The sequence below is a fragment of the Pseudoliparis swirei genome, chromosome 11 (assembly GCF_029220125.1).
Source record: "Pseudoliparis swirei isolate HS2019 ecotype Mariana Trench chromosome 11, NWPU_hadal_v1, whole genome shotgun sequence".
NCBI classification, from domain to species: Eukaryota; Metazoa; Chordata; class Actinopteri; order Perciformes; family Liparidae; genus Pseudoliparis; species Pseudoliparis swirei.
This window is the reverse complement of record NC_079398.1, coordinates 19,358,740-19,374,058: the sequence shown is the minus strand read 5'-3', so window position 1 is coordinate 19,374,058 and position 15,319 is coordinate 19,358,740. Positions and strand designations below refer to the sequence as shown.

The following is a 15,319-nucleotide window of genomic DNA, read 5'->3' as shown; positions in this document are numbered from 1 at the left end:
CTCCGAGAGGTTGGGCCAGGAGGGCATGGCGCCGTCGTGGGGGGAGGGGGAGGGGGGGGCCACAGCTAAGGCCACCGCCCCCAGACGCGGGACTTCTCGCGGCGGCCCTCGGCGGTGACCTTTCCTCCCATCGTCAGCCGCCGGTCAGATGACCGTAGAGTCGAGGGTCTCCTGTTCTCCGACGGATCCGGATGGTCCTCTGAAAGCGGTCCAAGTTGTTGACGGTGCACTCACTCCAAAAGAAGAGCGTCGAGTTCCACGTCACCTAGACCGGAACAGAGGCACAGGTGTATTCCGGGATCCAGACGCAGCGGGAACAACAAAACACAAACATCACGCTGTCCAGAAAGAATGTTTTTTTTCCCTAATATATATTTACAACCACACGAAAAAAGGTGCCAAGTGTCCCGCGAGCTGCTGCTGCTGCGTCAGCAGGGACGGAGTGAAACACGAGAGTCCTTCACGCGCCACAGAGTGCCCAACGGCGGCCGCGCGCCTCTGTTTGCGCGTCAAACCCCCCAAAAAAAACAACAACAACAACAACAGTTGATGAGGTGGTCGGGGCACGTGACGGTGAGTCAGAGGCAGCGGTCAACATCTGTCCCCCGAGAGAGGGGCCGCCGCAGTGAACACGAAGACGGCGTATAGCGGATCTGAGTCACCGGCACCGGGATGGAGCGACGCGTCGTCCACACGGGTCACACGTGGTGGGACTACACGCACGTACACGCGCGTACAGATGCGCGCGCGCACGCGTTAGACAAAAAAAAGTGGAATAAAGTAGTTCAGGATGAGAAAGTCACCTCGTTTTCCCTTAAATCTGCTCCTCCTCGGGTACCGGGGCGCGTGTCCGGTGTGTGTGGATGCCCTCTCACAGTGTGCCACACATCATATAGGTGCAGACTCGTGGTGCTGCTCGTGGGAGGGAGGGGAGGGGAGGGGGAGGGGGTAAGAGAAGGGGGGGGGGTCTACAGTCAGCCCAGTGCTGCAACGCCACCTACAGGTGGCTTTAGTGCACTGATGCCCACGGGGCGCATGCTCACCAGTTTATTGACGATCTGTTTACCACAACGTCTGTCACAGGTCGGCTCACCACGTGCTCCCAGAGTGTGGCTGCGCAGCTGATCCTGCACAAATAAAAATGATCTGCATCTTAAAATAATGTTGTTTTCTGTCAACTACAAACTGGAACAGTTGTTGGCATATTGGGAAAAAATGGATTACATACGTAACACCTCATAGACCTGATTATATTTTCATAAATGAATGGAGAATGTACAATAGAGAAAATATCACTCCCTTGATTTCTTTTTCTTTTAGTTTCGTTCTGTCTCTTTCTGTGGTTGTTTATCTTATGTTTTTACACTTCTTGCTCTAAATATGTATAACAAAAATGAGCATCATTTAAAAATGAGCACATGTAATGTCAATTGTCTTAAATGACATCTGTAAATGTCTAATTAATGCCTACTTCCAATAAATAAAAGAATGAGAAATAATGTTCTTTAAAAAGGTTTAGAAAGTCAAATCTTTGATGTTCGGTCAGCTCTGCACCCTGCATTCATCAAATCTCATAATGTCGTTGCCACAAAAACTTCAATGGCATAACATAACATTACATAACATTATATTATATTATATTACCTAACAGTCAGTCTGATCCACAGATTTAATGCGAGGCTCCAATCAGCCCTCAGCGCAATGAGAACCGGTTGAGGGCCTCCAGGTGACACTTTGTGAGTGTGAGCGCTTTCCTGGCGTCTGAAAATAGCAACACGTGTCAAATCACACCGTATTTATCCCAAATAACCCTGAATGCATGCAGGTGTCGACACAGAGAGTTAAATACATATGTGGAGACATATTCACCCAGATTACACCTGTTGCACAGTCCATTTAGCAGCTTTTTTAAATTTTATTTTATTTATTTATTTAACCAGGAAATGCCTCATTGAGATTAAAAATCTCCTTTACAAGAGTGTCCTGGCCAAGACAGCAGCAGCAGCACGTCACACAAAGTTTATACAATACAACATAAAACATAAAACAGTGACAGACAATATATAAAACGAAAAACTAAATCACAGCATGAATAAAACCAAAACTAAGTCTCAAGTCAACACAACCCAGCTCACACAGGAGCACATACCGCCGTCATATAAAACATCGACAGCTAGATGAATTTCCCTCCAATATTTTCAATCTATTTTTAAACACCTAAGGAGACTGGTTCCGGAGACCCAGGTCTGTCTGCAGCAAATTCAAGCCGCAGGAGCAGCAAACTTAAAACCTCTTTTCCCCATTTCCAAACGGACGTGAGGGACGGAGAGCAAGAGGAGGCCTTGAGCAGAGGTCACAGAGCGAAGATGGTAGCTTCCAGGGTTTTTCAGCTGAATTAGCGTCCAAAGATACGATGGAAGTACGTGGAGAATAGCCTTATAAATAAGGACATGCCAATGATTTTGTCTCCGGATGGACAGAGGAGTCCAACCAACCCTCGCATACAGGGAGCAATGGTGAGTCAGAGCCTTAAGATTCGTGATGAACCTCAATGCTCCATGGTAGACAGTATCTAAGGAGTATCTTACTTTGACCTTATATCTCCCCCCTTTTGCTATATGTTTATTTAATGGCATAACTAACTCGATTGGTTGGCTTGGCTCCATGCTTTTTTATATTTTAACCACAAAATTACACATGGCCTATAATGTTTTTTATGGTACAATAAGAGGACAGAAGGTGCAGCATATTAACACAACTACCGTTTTGGGTAATGCTGTGTAAGTCCTGACACACATAGTTTATTATTACATTGTTTCCTTGGTGGTTGAGGCCTAAAGCGCTGGATTTAAAGGACTGTGAATCTCCTCGCGTTGCAACACGTTTCTGTTTTCCGCTGCCATGATGCGACCCTCATGCTTCAAATATCGTTATCTATGTCTGCCCTTTGCGCCGTGTTTGCCAGCAGATACCATTATGTTTATGACCCCTGAATCATGATGCGAGAGAGAGAGAGAGAGAGAGAGAGAGAGAGATGAATAAATAGAGAAAGAGAGAACGGGAGTGATCCTCGTGAAACCTGTAAGCAGGACACTTGTGTCTTCACAGCCTCTGTGAGACCTTTTCAACACATCTGGTATGTATAGAGCTGTCATTCAATGTGTGTGTGTCCTGGCTGTACTGTGGCTGTGTGTGTGTGTGTGTGTACATGTGTGTATTTTGCCTTTTTGTGATAGTCAGGAACCTCGGACATCTGTAGTGTAAATCCATTTCCGGGCCTATAGGCTCTTAACAAGTGTGGTGATGGCGATAATCGCTCAACAACACGTTTAAATAACCACTATTTACTCAGAATAAATGACAAAATTGGACCGTTTCCGGGACAACGGGAGGTAATAACAGCAACAGTGGGTGTACTGTTTTCACTAAAATGCCACGGTTGTCTATTAGGGTCAGGAGTTGTGCTCTCTCTCTCTCTTTGCTCTTTTTATGACTGTGAAGTGTATGTTTTTATATTTGATATTTTGCCTCACAGGTGTGGGTCTAGCTGGAGTTGTGTTGACAGCATGTCTCATGTGGCTCGTGTGTCTCATGTGGCTTGTGTGGCTCATATGGCTCATGTGGGTCTGGTTTAGCCAGTTGAACACACGGTTATTTTCGGGGCGTCTGTGCTGAGCTTCCAGGGTGCGGTCGGGGTAAAGTCCCTGCATGTCATGAAGATCAACAAACACACATTTACGAGCAATGTGTGTGTGTGTGTGTGTGTGGTGACGCGGTGCATCCCTTCATCCACCAGGTGGAGGAAGAGATCTGATTTCATTCGGTACGTGGCCCTTTGGATGTGTTTGAGTATTTATTTGGGCCCAAACTGTTGAATAGTTTTGCACTCTTTATAACACGAGGGTATACATTTCATGAGATGAAAGTTCTTTCAGAGTGTGTGTACACATGTGTACACAAACATGTGTACACACGTGTGCACAGCTACATTTACTTTCTGCTGTTTCTTTTTCAGGCTCCGGCTTCCTCCCACAGTCCAAAGACATGCTCAGGATAATTGATCATCTATATATATATAAATATATTTTAATATACACAAATATATAAATAAATGTATATATTTATAACTATATATAAATATATATATATTTATATATAAATATTTAGATAGATAGATATTATCTATTTATATATTATGTATATATATTTATATTTACATAAATAAATATATATATATATATTTAAAAATAATATATATATATCCATCCATCCATCATCAATACCGCTTCATCCTCATTAGGGTCGCGGGGCGCTGGAGCCGATCCCAGCTGACATAGGGCGAAGGCAGGGGACACCCTGGACAGGCCGCCAGTCATATATATATATATATATATATATATGAATATTTAGCCAGAGAGAAAAAAAACTCCTCCTACTTCACCAAAAGTCCAAGACCATATTTCCTTAACCAATGAGAGAAGTCCTTGGGAGGTATTGCCGTGATTGGTCCAGAGTTTCACAGACCCCGCCCTCACGGAGGAGTTTGGAGCGAGTTTCCCCCCCCACCCCCCGATAGTTTTCTCTCAGCCGCACTCACCAGAGTTCCAGAGCCGAAGGAGCGCAGGACTACAACCCGTCCGCTGAGGCTTTCTTTGCGGGGACCGGGTCTTAGTGTTGCGGGGCGGATTGATTCAGACTCACCAACATGCGGGGCGCGCGCCCACGAAGAGAGCAGGTCGGTCATGTCTCCCTCCGCTTGTCTCTATGTCTGCTCTATTTGCGTCCATGGGTTATGGGTGTGGGGGGTGGAGGGGTGTGTGTGTGTCTCTCTCTTTTGGGGTTGTCAGTGCACAGCGTGTTTGAGTTTGCCATCGTGTGTGTGTGTGTGTGTGTGTGTGTGTGTGTGTGTGTGTGTGTGTGTGTGTGTGTGTGTGTGTGTGTGTGTGTGTGTGTGTGTGTGTGTGTGTGTGTGTGTGTGTGTGTGTGTGTGTGTGTGTGTGTGTGTGTGTGTGTGCATGCGTGCGTGTGCGCGCTGCTCCTGCGTGTTTGCATCAGGGTCCCAACAGTAAATATGTATTGAAGGTGTCTGTGTCCGGTTACGTTGGGAAGATTCCTCCGCCGCTGGCGCCTCCAGTTTGACGGCGTTTACTTTTATTGACCAAACACTGCATCGAGTTGCGTGTGACACTGCACAGGTGTGTGCGTGTGTGTGCGCGCGTGTGTGTGTGTGTGTGTGTGCTGCCCTGCTGCCCCCTTCTTTTTTTTTTTTTTTTTTTTAAATATTTTATTAGTGTTCAGAATCTCACATACACATATTGACATTTTTCAGATTCTTTGTATAAAGAGATGTAAAAAACAAAAAAAATAAACACATATGCAAATAAAGAAACAAAAACAATACCATAGTAACAAAACTATAAAATAAAGCAGGGAGAAATCATTTTCTATAGAGTAAAGAAATACAGTCAGGCCATTTATCTGTGACATAGTTGCACCACTTTTGCCAGTGCTTAAGAAATGTTTCCGTTCTTTGGTTAACATGGGCTGTGATCTGCTCCATTCTGTAGATCTCTGTCACAATGTCTCTCCATGATGTGATTGTTGGACACTCTGGTAATAACCATTTTCTGGTAATAGACTTTTTACTGGCCACCAGCATTGCATTTATCAAGAGTCTGTCCCCTTTCGACCAGCTTTGAGGTATATTTCCAAGGTACAGAATCTTAAAGTCCAAAGGGATGTCCTCGTGAAAGATGTCCTGTAAAGCATTGTGTACCACCTTCCAAAAGTTTTTAATGATGGGACAGTCCCAGAAGATGTGGTAGTGGTTTGCGCTTTGGTGTCCACACTTTCTCCAGCAAACAGGAATGTTATCGCTATAATGAGATGTCTGAGATGGTGTAATGAAGTATCTTATACAATTTTTCCAGTTAAACTCTCGCCAGCTCATTGAACTGGTACATTTCCATTGATACCCCCATATTAATGTCCATTCTTCCTCAGAAATATCTATCCCAGATTCCTTTTCCCATTTTACTTTAATGTATGCTGTTGAATGAGTTTTAAGCTCTAGAAAGCATTTATATATGGCTGATATTGCCCCTTTATTGCAATTTGACTTGTATGCTCTTTTAAACAGTTCTATGAGACTGGAGTTTACCTCTGTTACCTTTTTAACATTTTCATTGACAAAATGCCGCAACTGTAGGTATCTAAAGAAGTCCTGTTTCTCTAAAAGATAATTTTCTTTAATCATTTCAAAACTAAGCAGTTTGTTTCCCTTCATAATATTGCATAAAGCTGTTATTCCATTAGCTCTCCATTTTTTGAATCTGGTGTCCATTTTATTTGGTGTGAAGTCTGAGTCATATCCACACCATTTAAGGCACAGTAAATCTCCTTCAAGTTTGTATTCTCTAATGATATTCTTCCACACTTTAAGGGTCAATTTGACCCATGGATTATCAGAACTGTTTATGTAGTGTTGCATTTTAGAGTCAGCTATGATTGCTTGTATTGGAATGGGAAATATTTTTTCTTCAATGTCTTTCCACTGTGCATCATATGAAGGATTGCACCAGCATATTATAGCTCTTGTCTGGGCGGCATAGTAGTATTCCTTGAGGGATGGCAGACCCCATCCTCCCTTCTCCTTTACTAACTGCAGTGTTTTAAGGCGAACCCTTGGTCTCTTGCCTTGCCACACGTATCTCGACAACATTTTGTCCCATTCATTAAGCCGGCCCTGAGAAACTTCTATTGGTAGGGTTTGAAATAGATATAACAATCTGGGTAATATGTTCATTTTAATAGATTGTATTCTTGAGCTGAAACTAAAGAATGGTACGAGGTTCCATCTTGTGATATCTTCTTTGATTTTTTTGTTTATAGGTGAGTAGTTATATTCTGATAGTTTTGACAGATCTTTTGGAATATTTATGCCTAGGTACTTAAGGGATTTTGCTTGCCATGACCATGGGTATTTGATTTCCATTTCTGATGTTGGATTATAGTTATACGATAGTACTTGGGTTTTACCCACATTAACTTTATATCCTGATAATTGCCCATATTTCTCAAGTGCCAGCATCAGCTGGGGCAAAGAGTGTGTTGGCTGGCTAAGATAAACTAGTACATCATCTGCGTAGCAAGCTAGCTTATGCTCTCTTTCTGCCAGTTGAATGCCTCTTATTTCTCTGTTTTGTCTTAAATATTGGGCTAGTGGTTCAAGGAAAAGTGCAAATAATATTGGTGACCATGCGCAGCCCTGTCTTGTACCCCTTTCCAGGGTAAACCTATTTGATAAATAACCATTGACCTTGACCCTTGCAGTAGGAGTATTGTATAATGATTGTAAGGTTTTAATAATCCTGGCATGAAAACCAAATCTATTAAGAGTTCTGTAAAGAAAATCCCAATTGACGGAGTCAAATGCCTTCTCAGCATCTATACTAATTACTATTGCTTCCAATTTGTTTTTTGCTATATGATTAATAATATGTAACGTCCTTCGTATATTGTCTTGTGTTTGACGTTGGTGTATGAAACCTGTCTGATCGTTGTGGATCAATTTAGTCAGAAACTTTTCAAGTCTTCTGGCCATAATAGAAGTGAACATCTTATAATCTACATTTAAAACAGATATTGGTCTGTAAAACGCACACTCCGTTTTATCCTTGCCTTCCTTTGGAATGGCAGAAATAATGGCCTCCTTCCAACTAGGAGGTGTTTGGGCCTTTTCCAGGACCCAGTTTAGAGTAGGAAGTATGATAGGGATCAAGTCATTTTTAAACTCCTTGTACCACTCAGCTGTAAATCCATCGGAACCTGGAGCCGTACCTACTTTAAGTCTGCTAATTGCTGCTTGCAGTTCACTTTCTGTTATCTCAGCGATTAGCTCTTGGTTTTGCTCTTCATTGCCCCCTTCTTTCTAACACCCTGTTGTTGAAGTAAGTTGCTGCAGCTGGAATGTCATGGGAGCACTGGAGATATGTCTCTCTCTCTCTCTCTCTCTCTCTCTCTCTCTCTCTCTCTCTCTCTCTCTCTCTCTCTCTCTCTCTTTATTTACTCCTGTTGTCTTTGCAACTGAATACAGATGGTTCTGACCGCTGGCATTCAGAAGTCTTCCTTACTGCACAAGGATGACCTCAATACTTTCCCTCCGTTGTGGTGCCATCAAACAAACACATACATACATACACACACACGTTGTTGCTGCTGTTTTTCCTGCCCTCGGCAAATGTCTTTCATGTGTGTTTTTCTGCATTGACCCGTACCATAGGATCTCATATTAATCATTGATCTGGACACTGGGATGGACAGACGGGCAGTTACTTGTCCAGAGTTGAACCTTTTTTTATTGCAGTTCCTTTCTTCTTCTTAGGAAGGATTTCAAATACATATATATATATATATATATATATATTAGGGCTGTCAATCGATTAAAAAAAAGTAACTAATTAATCACACATCTTGAAATTCATTAATCGCGATTAAAAGTTTTTTTTCCTTCTTTTTAAAGACCAAACTTCACACAGAGCTGTGTTTTCAAAGAGGCTTCTACATATACAGTGCCAGCGAGGTATTTAATATTGTGGATGATGAATTGTTTCTTCAGTGAAACATCCAGATAAGTTTAAAAAAAAGAAGTATATAGAGACCCCATTGGTCCTGTCATCTTTAACACTGAACAGCAGAACCAGTGGCCTTGGTAACTGACTGACATTCAAATATGTCCTGTTCACCCTCTGGAGGCTGGGCTCATGTCTCCATTTTACAAAAACATGTAAATTCACCTTTTAAAGGCGTTTGCATATGACACATACCCACGTGTTCTACATCAAACATTCCAGAACAATCTCAGCTCTATTCAATGAGGCTCAGTTGTCCTGGTGCTGTGTTCTCTGCTCTCTGACTGACAGGCTGCTATAGAGCCTCCCCTGTGAGGTGGGAGGTCCTTTGTGATTTACTGAGTGTTCATTGGTTGTTTTTCCCCCAAAATGTTGACAGACAAACGGATTGACCAATCACGGTGAAGGTTTCGTGTGACGAGTTCTTTCCGCGCCGCGTCACCCGACACGTCGCCCCTCGGTTCCTCTGTGTATCAGAGGGGGAGACGGGAGGAAGGAGGAGCAGGAGGAAACCCGACTGATTCATCCACGACTTTAAACTGATTTATGATCCTTATTTTCGCGGACAAATAATTCTTTTAAAAAAGGGAACAGTGTTAAGCCGTACTGCCGCGGCTTGACACTCAGAGGAGTGTAAAAACTTCAAGGCACATCGGAAGTAAACAAAGTTGCGTTAATTGCGTTAAAATATTTTAGTGCGTTAACGCGGCCAAATTAATCGCATAGATTAACGCGTTAACGCTGACAGCCCTAATATATATATATATTGTGCCATGCCCGGCAGATTTAGTATTCTGTAAAGTTCTTCCAGATGTGGACTACAGGCTGGTGTTCTCCTGCCATGAGGGGGAACCCCTCCACACACTGTTCTGCAACTGGATACCTGAGGACTTCCTCAGTGATGCCTCACAGGTGTGGGTCTAGCTGGAGTTGTGTTGACAGCATTGTTTTGCTGCTGAAGACAACAAGTGTCCATGAGGTGCACATAGAGTTATTTAGATGTTCCCACCATGTGTCTTTTGATTATTTTGACCAGAGTAGCTCATTATTGGCCATTACACAAACTTTAAGGGGTCAGTTCACCCGATTCCCAGAAAAGATGATTGACCCCCTTTTCATTAGTGGTATTCTGGTCATGCATTGGCTTGATGTGCTCGGGTCATTAAACAATATTTATTCTCCACAGTCAGTGAAAACAATCCTCCGGTTTCTCCGGCTCCACACATCTCACTGTACACCGTTTCAATAGGGACTATTTTGTTAGTTAAAAAGTAGTTCTGGTGGAACATTCTTATTATTGTTGCTGTTGGCATCACAATTGAAATTCCATCCATCTCCATTGTGTGTGTGTGTGTGTGTGTGAACCAACCCAATTCTGGTCAAGAGCCCAACATTTCCTCTATATACTTTCTGTCCCACTCCTGTAGTCAGGGTGAGACAAATCACTTCTGCACTGCACCAGTTGTAGTTTGGTCATTAGAGAGAGAGAGCGAGGGAGAGAGAGAGAGAATTCACTCTCTCCTGGAGTACAATGGTGCCTTGTGTTACCGGGCCATGATGACTTGTGGCCTCTCTCTCTTTTTCTGGCATCTACTGTGTGTCTTGCTTTCTCTGCCTCTCTGACCACCCGTATCCCCCCCCGACGATGGTGTGAAGGATTAGATAATAGGCAGCTTTAGTGTGGGCAGAGACAGAGAGGTGTTACAGACCTCTTTTCTCTCTCTCTCTCTCTTTGTACCATCTGCGCCACGAGGAGCTTGGCACCACTCAACGTGTGAAGCCAGGTTTATGTTATCTTCATTCTATATATGTGCGTGAGTGTGAGTGGTCGTCTGTTACTCAAAGTTAACGGTCACATATAAATAAATGTATATATATTTATATGTCTGTGTGTGAAATCTTGACAATGATTTCAAATCATTCACGTGTTTGCCTGTATTTTTTTTTTTTTTTTTTTTAAATGTCAAGCTTACACATCCAGGAATAGTTGACGCATCTCACAAGTGATCTATTTTTTTTCTCGGTGTACTCGAAAGCGTCATCCGGGACGTATGGTGCCGTCCGATGCTGCTCGGCCCGCCTCCCCACTGTCCGCCACGCGGTCACACCTACAGGGACGTCCACAGCTTCCTGATGAAGTCCCCCCCCCCCCACGCTGTCGTGTCTCAGTGATTTCTTAGTTTCTCCCCCAGAATGACCAAAATCTGACATTTATGTATTTAGGGCTGTGTGATATTATTTACTTGGTGCGTACATGTGCAACGCAATCTGAGGATGGTTGAATGAAACGGTTTGGGCTTGATGGTCGCTAATATAAAGTTATATTACCAACAGCTGTTTTAGAAAGTGTAAAAGGACGTTTTTTTAACTATTTATCATATCCTGAAGAAGGAGACTTGCACACAGTGTGTATGTGCTGACGTCGCCGCCATCTGGGACTCCCCAAAGCAGCAGAGGGACACTGAAACAGGTGTGAGTGCCGAACTGGCATAAAAGAGGGCAACACACACGGGAACTTTGCAATTTAACAGGTTTTATTCTGTCGGGTTTCCTGCTCCTCGCCCTCGTTCCCCAGCTACTCCTGCTCTTATCAGGAAGAGACACGAAAGAGACACACATCCCAGTTGAGGCTAATTACCCATCCCGTCACCGGTCCCTGAACCACACCCCCGCCCTGCAGCTGACCCTAACCACACCCCCGCCCTGCAGCGGAGCCTAACCACACCCCCGCCCTGCAGCGAAGCCTAACCACACCCCCGCTGCCACACACCCCTGTTTTGGTTTCACATACTAGAACTAGAATGTGCACTCGGTAGAGCGCATACCTTCGCATATCACAAGATTGGGCATTAAATTATGAACATTTTGGCATTAGTTGCATGCCAATTAGATAAAAATTGACCGTGCTATGGTAAAAAGAAGATTTTGACCTTTTCATGACCTTGACCCGATCGATCCCAAAATTTAATCAATTGGTCCCTGGATAATAACCAATCATCCCACCAAATTTAATGCGATTCGGTTTAATACTTTTTGACTTATGCGAGTAACACGCACGCATACAAATACACGGCGATCAAAACATAACCTTCCGCATTTTCAATGCGACGGTAACTATGAACATTCTCCGCCCAGCTGTGGGTGAGGACTGAAACCACCGCTCCTCTGTTCAAAGCATTCAGAGAGAACAGAAGATTGACCGAAGATTAACGGTAAACATTGTTTAACTTTTGTACGACTATCTAACAAGTTAATATGAATGATTAAGGACAACTTTCGGTCGCTATATCTGGAGTTCCAGAGGAATGGGGCAGCAAAGAGGATGTTTAGGAGGTTGGTGTCGGCAGATCTTGAGGTTGCAGCGCATAGGAGGTCAGAAAGGTATGAAGGGCTTGTTAAGTGATGAGGAGGGTCGTGAACTCGATGATTTTCTGTGTGGGGAGCCAGTGGAGCTTTTTGAAGGACTGGGTTGATGTGGGAGAGCAGAAGGTCAGCTTGGCTCTGGACGCATTGTCGGTGGTTGATGGTTCTGGTGGACGTGCCGTACAGGATGCTGTTGATGGAGACGAGGATGAGTACGTCAGCGGCTGAGGAGGGGGAAGGGAGAGACGAGCGCTGTTGTTAAGAGGGTTGGATCAAAGCTGTCGCCAAGGTTACAGATGTGTGTGTGGAAGCGGGAACCGAGAGGCCACCGATGCAGAGGGAGAAGTTGTGGTTCGGGGCGGATGATGAGGATTTCAGACGTGTTGAGGTTGGAGAATGTTTGCATCCAGTTGATTACAGTTTGTGATGGTGGAGTAGGGAGTGGAGGTGATGGGTTTGGTGGAGGTGTCGAGATGTGTGCCGTCGGCATAGCGGCGGAGATGGGGGAGCGACACCAGTAGAATGGACGAAGGTCGGTCTCTTCATGAAAGGCGTACCGATGTCTTCTTCATGGCGTGACGGACTCCATGTTGTTTGTCTTCATCAACGCATCGATTCCAACTCGTCGGCATTTAAAGACGGGCGCTCGCTCGCGGCGGGCGAGGCGGACGTGTACAAATATGGCGATATTTATACACGAGCCGTGCGCTGGCTGTTGAACATATCGCCATGACAACAGGACAGGAAGCAGGAAGTGGGCAGCCGTCTGCACCGGAATGGAGGAGAGAGATAACTCCCTCGAGTTCATCGTCGGGGCCGCACGCCGCCGACGTCGATGCACGAGAATGTTTGACATCCGAGTCTCAACGCCCGGACCACATGCCCGATACCCGGGCCCTCTGCACCCAACCGCCATGTGGGTCAAGCCTGTGGGAGGTAACGGTCACCACCGATGGCCCGGGTTGATCTGTCTACAGACGCCAGATGTATATGTGTACATCTATTGTGTTGCTTTCTCTTTGCAGGTGGAAAGACACAACTCCATGGTTTTGCGAGTTTTTTCCCACGAAGAACAAATGTAATACAAATTTTAAAAGTGTGTTTCGAGCAAATAGATTTTGAGAGCATATCGTAACAGAGGCCAAAGATAAGTGGGCAAAATTCACCCCTCTTTGCATCGAGGGAGGAAATGCAAGCTGTGAAACATGGCGCTGTCATGGATACAGAGAGGTCGGATTAAGGAATTCATAATTAAGATCTGAAAACGACGGAAAACTGCAAAACACAAAACCTATTTCTTCATTAGCCTTTTTGTTGCGTGAACCCAAAATAGGGACCGAAGCAAAATGTCTGATAGGCAGCCAGAAAAGTGCTTTGTGTGTTTTGAGTGTTTTATGAGCTTGACTCTCACACTGTATTCATATTTGAATCTGCTGTCACTTGTGAATACAGTGCTCAGTGCGGTCCAATCCATTTGAGGACCGGCTGGTGGATTCATTTCCATCTTCTCAAACGGTTTGTGGTTGTTCTGCGTGTTCATTGTGGTCGAAGCGTTTCGGACTCTTCACGAGGATCAGCTGTCTCTTTGAAAATGACGCATCCTGACCCTGACCCTCGATACTTCCATCCTTACTATACCTTGAATAAAAACAGATTAGCACTTCAGTGGCATTTGAATAGCACTTACTTATAGTATTACTTATGGTATTACTTATAGTATTACTTATGGTATTACTCATGGTATTACTTATGGTATTATAGTATTACTCATGGTTTTACTTATGGTATTATAGTATTACTCATGGTTTTACTTATGGTATTATAGTATTACTCATGGTTTTACTTATGGTATTATAGTATTACTCATGGTATTACTTATGGTATTATAGTATGACTTATGGTTTTACTTCTGGTATTATTATGGTATTCTTGTAGTTTTGCCTTCTTGAAGAAACGTTCCTTTCTGTATTCTTGTTGTTCTGAGTTCGTCCTCTTGGTTGATGAACTTATTGTAAGACTCTTTGGATAAAAGCGACTGCTAAATGACACGTGATGTAATATATTTCTCACTTTTCTTTTTAAAGGTGCGACATTCCACCTTTTTTCCCAACCTGGGCTCTCCTGTTCGGGGGTCCAGTTTCATGGACATCCTTTGACTTGTGGTCCAGCTTTACTGTGGGCTCCACGCTGTACTTTGCAGACGTGCTAATGTGGAGGCCGCGGCGACTCTTCTGCCTGCGCAGCCTGTCGGCTCGTGCTCAGCGGAGCGGTGATGAGCTCTTTCTGGCTGTTCTGTGAAGAGTTTTGCACTCTGCAGGGAAACCGAAGTGCAACGGCCCCATTTCCCACTTGAGCTTATATCCATATCCACTTGTATTCTCAGGTCGTATAATTCTGATTGATGTTAAACTGGGATGGATATGCATGGGGGCGTTAAAGGCAGATTTTTTTTTTTATTTAATCAGTGCAGAGTCCTTTTTAAAGGAATAACTCGCCTACAAAATGACACATTTATAGACGGAATACTCGCCCTGTGGTGCATTGAAGGGGGAGAATTCTTTAAGTGTTTGAGGTTTGGGAAGCTGTGAGCACAGGACCGGATACACGAGACTTGGATTATATAACTACAAGAGCTGTTTGAGAGTTTGTACATGTTTATGGAGGACCATATTTTCTTCAAGACTTCAAGGTCACACGGGGTCACTCCTCGATTTTTATTTATTTATTTATAAATTTTATTTGTCAGGGACAAAGCAGCGCACATTATTACACAAAGTGTACATGTGATACAGAAGGTTTCTAGCCAATTGGCTAATTTGCAACCCCAGTCCCTGGTCAGGCCTTTCTAACAAAACAAAACAGAAACAAGAAACATGTCTAGATCTAAAACTAATCTAAAAGTGGTGTATGTGTGCAGACAGCTCTCCATACATAGAGAAGACCTGACAAAACATCCATGCATAGACTGAGTGTTCATACACCTAACCATACACATCATAAAATAATAAGATATATACAAGAGCAGCACAGGTAGTAGATCCTCTAAACTAAACACAGTTCATACAATACAATAAAACCCGTACAATACAATAAAAACCCATTAAATTGAGTATGTGTGTGTGCGTGCAGGCTGGCGTGTGTTTCAGTGTTGACATCCCTGGTTTACTTTTAGCCAGAGTTTTACCTTGCTATTAAATGTTTTCAGTTCAGTTTGTGTTTTTAGTTCCGTTGGTAAGTCGTTCCAGAATCGGGTCCCTTTTGTTGAGAAACATGACTGACCGAAAGTGGTTTTGCGCATCTCTGCTGTGCAGTTGCCACCCACTGAT

General features: G+C 43.7%; 2 protein-coding genes across 5 annotated transcripts in view; one reads left to right on the top strand and one right to left on the bottom strand.

Moving 5' to 3' along the window:
- ghsra (growth hormone secretagogue receptor a) overlaps positions 1-27 on the bottom strand; it is a 3,951-nt gene extending 3,924 nt beyond the window's left edge. The window contains exon 1 of the mRNA XM_056425727.1: positions 1-27. This exon is cut by the window's left edge and continues 838 nt beyond it. Within this exon, the coding sequence (XP_056281702.1) occupies positions 1-27 (27 nt within the window).
- A 3,068-nt stretch (positions 28-3,095) lies between these two features.
- The window catches only part of pld1a (phospholipase D1a), a 35,498-nt gene continuing 23,274 nt past the window's right edge, over positions 3,096-15,319 (top strand). For 2 of the 4 annotated variants that reach the window (XM_056425686.1, XM_056425684.1), the window contains exon 1: positions 4,600-4,735. The gene's annotated coding sequence lies outside the window, so the exon portion shown is untranslated. Of the gene's footprint in view, positions 3,137-4,598; positions 4,736-15,319 lie in introns of those variants that run through there. The other 2 variants (XM_056425685.1, XM_056425688.1) reach the window with 2 other exon arrangements.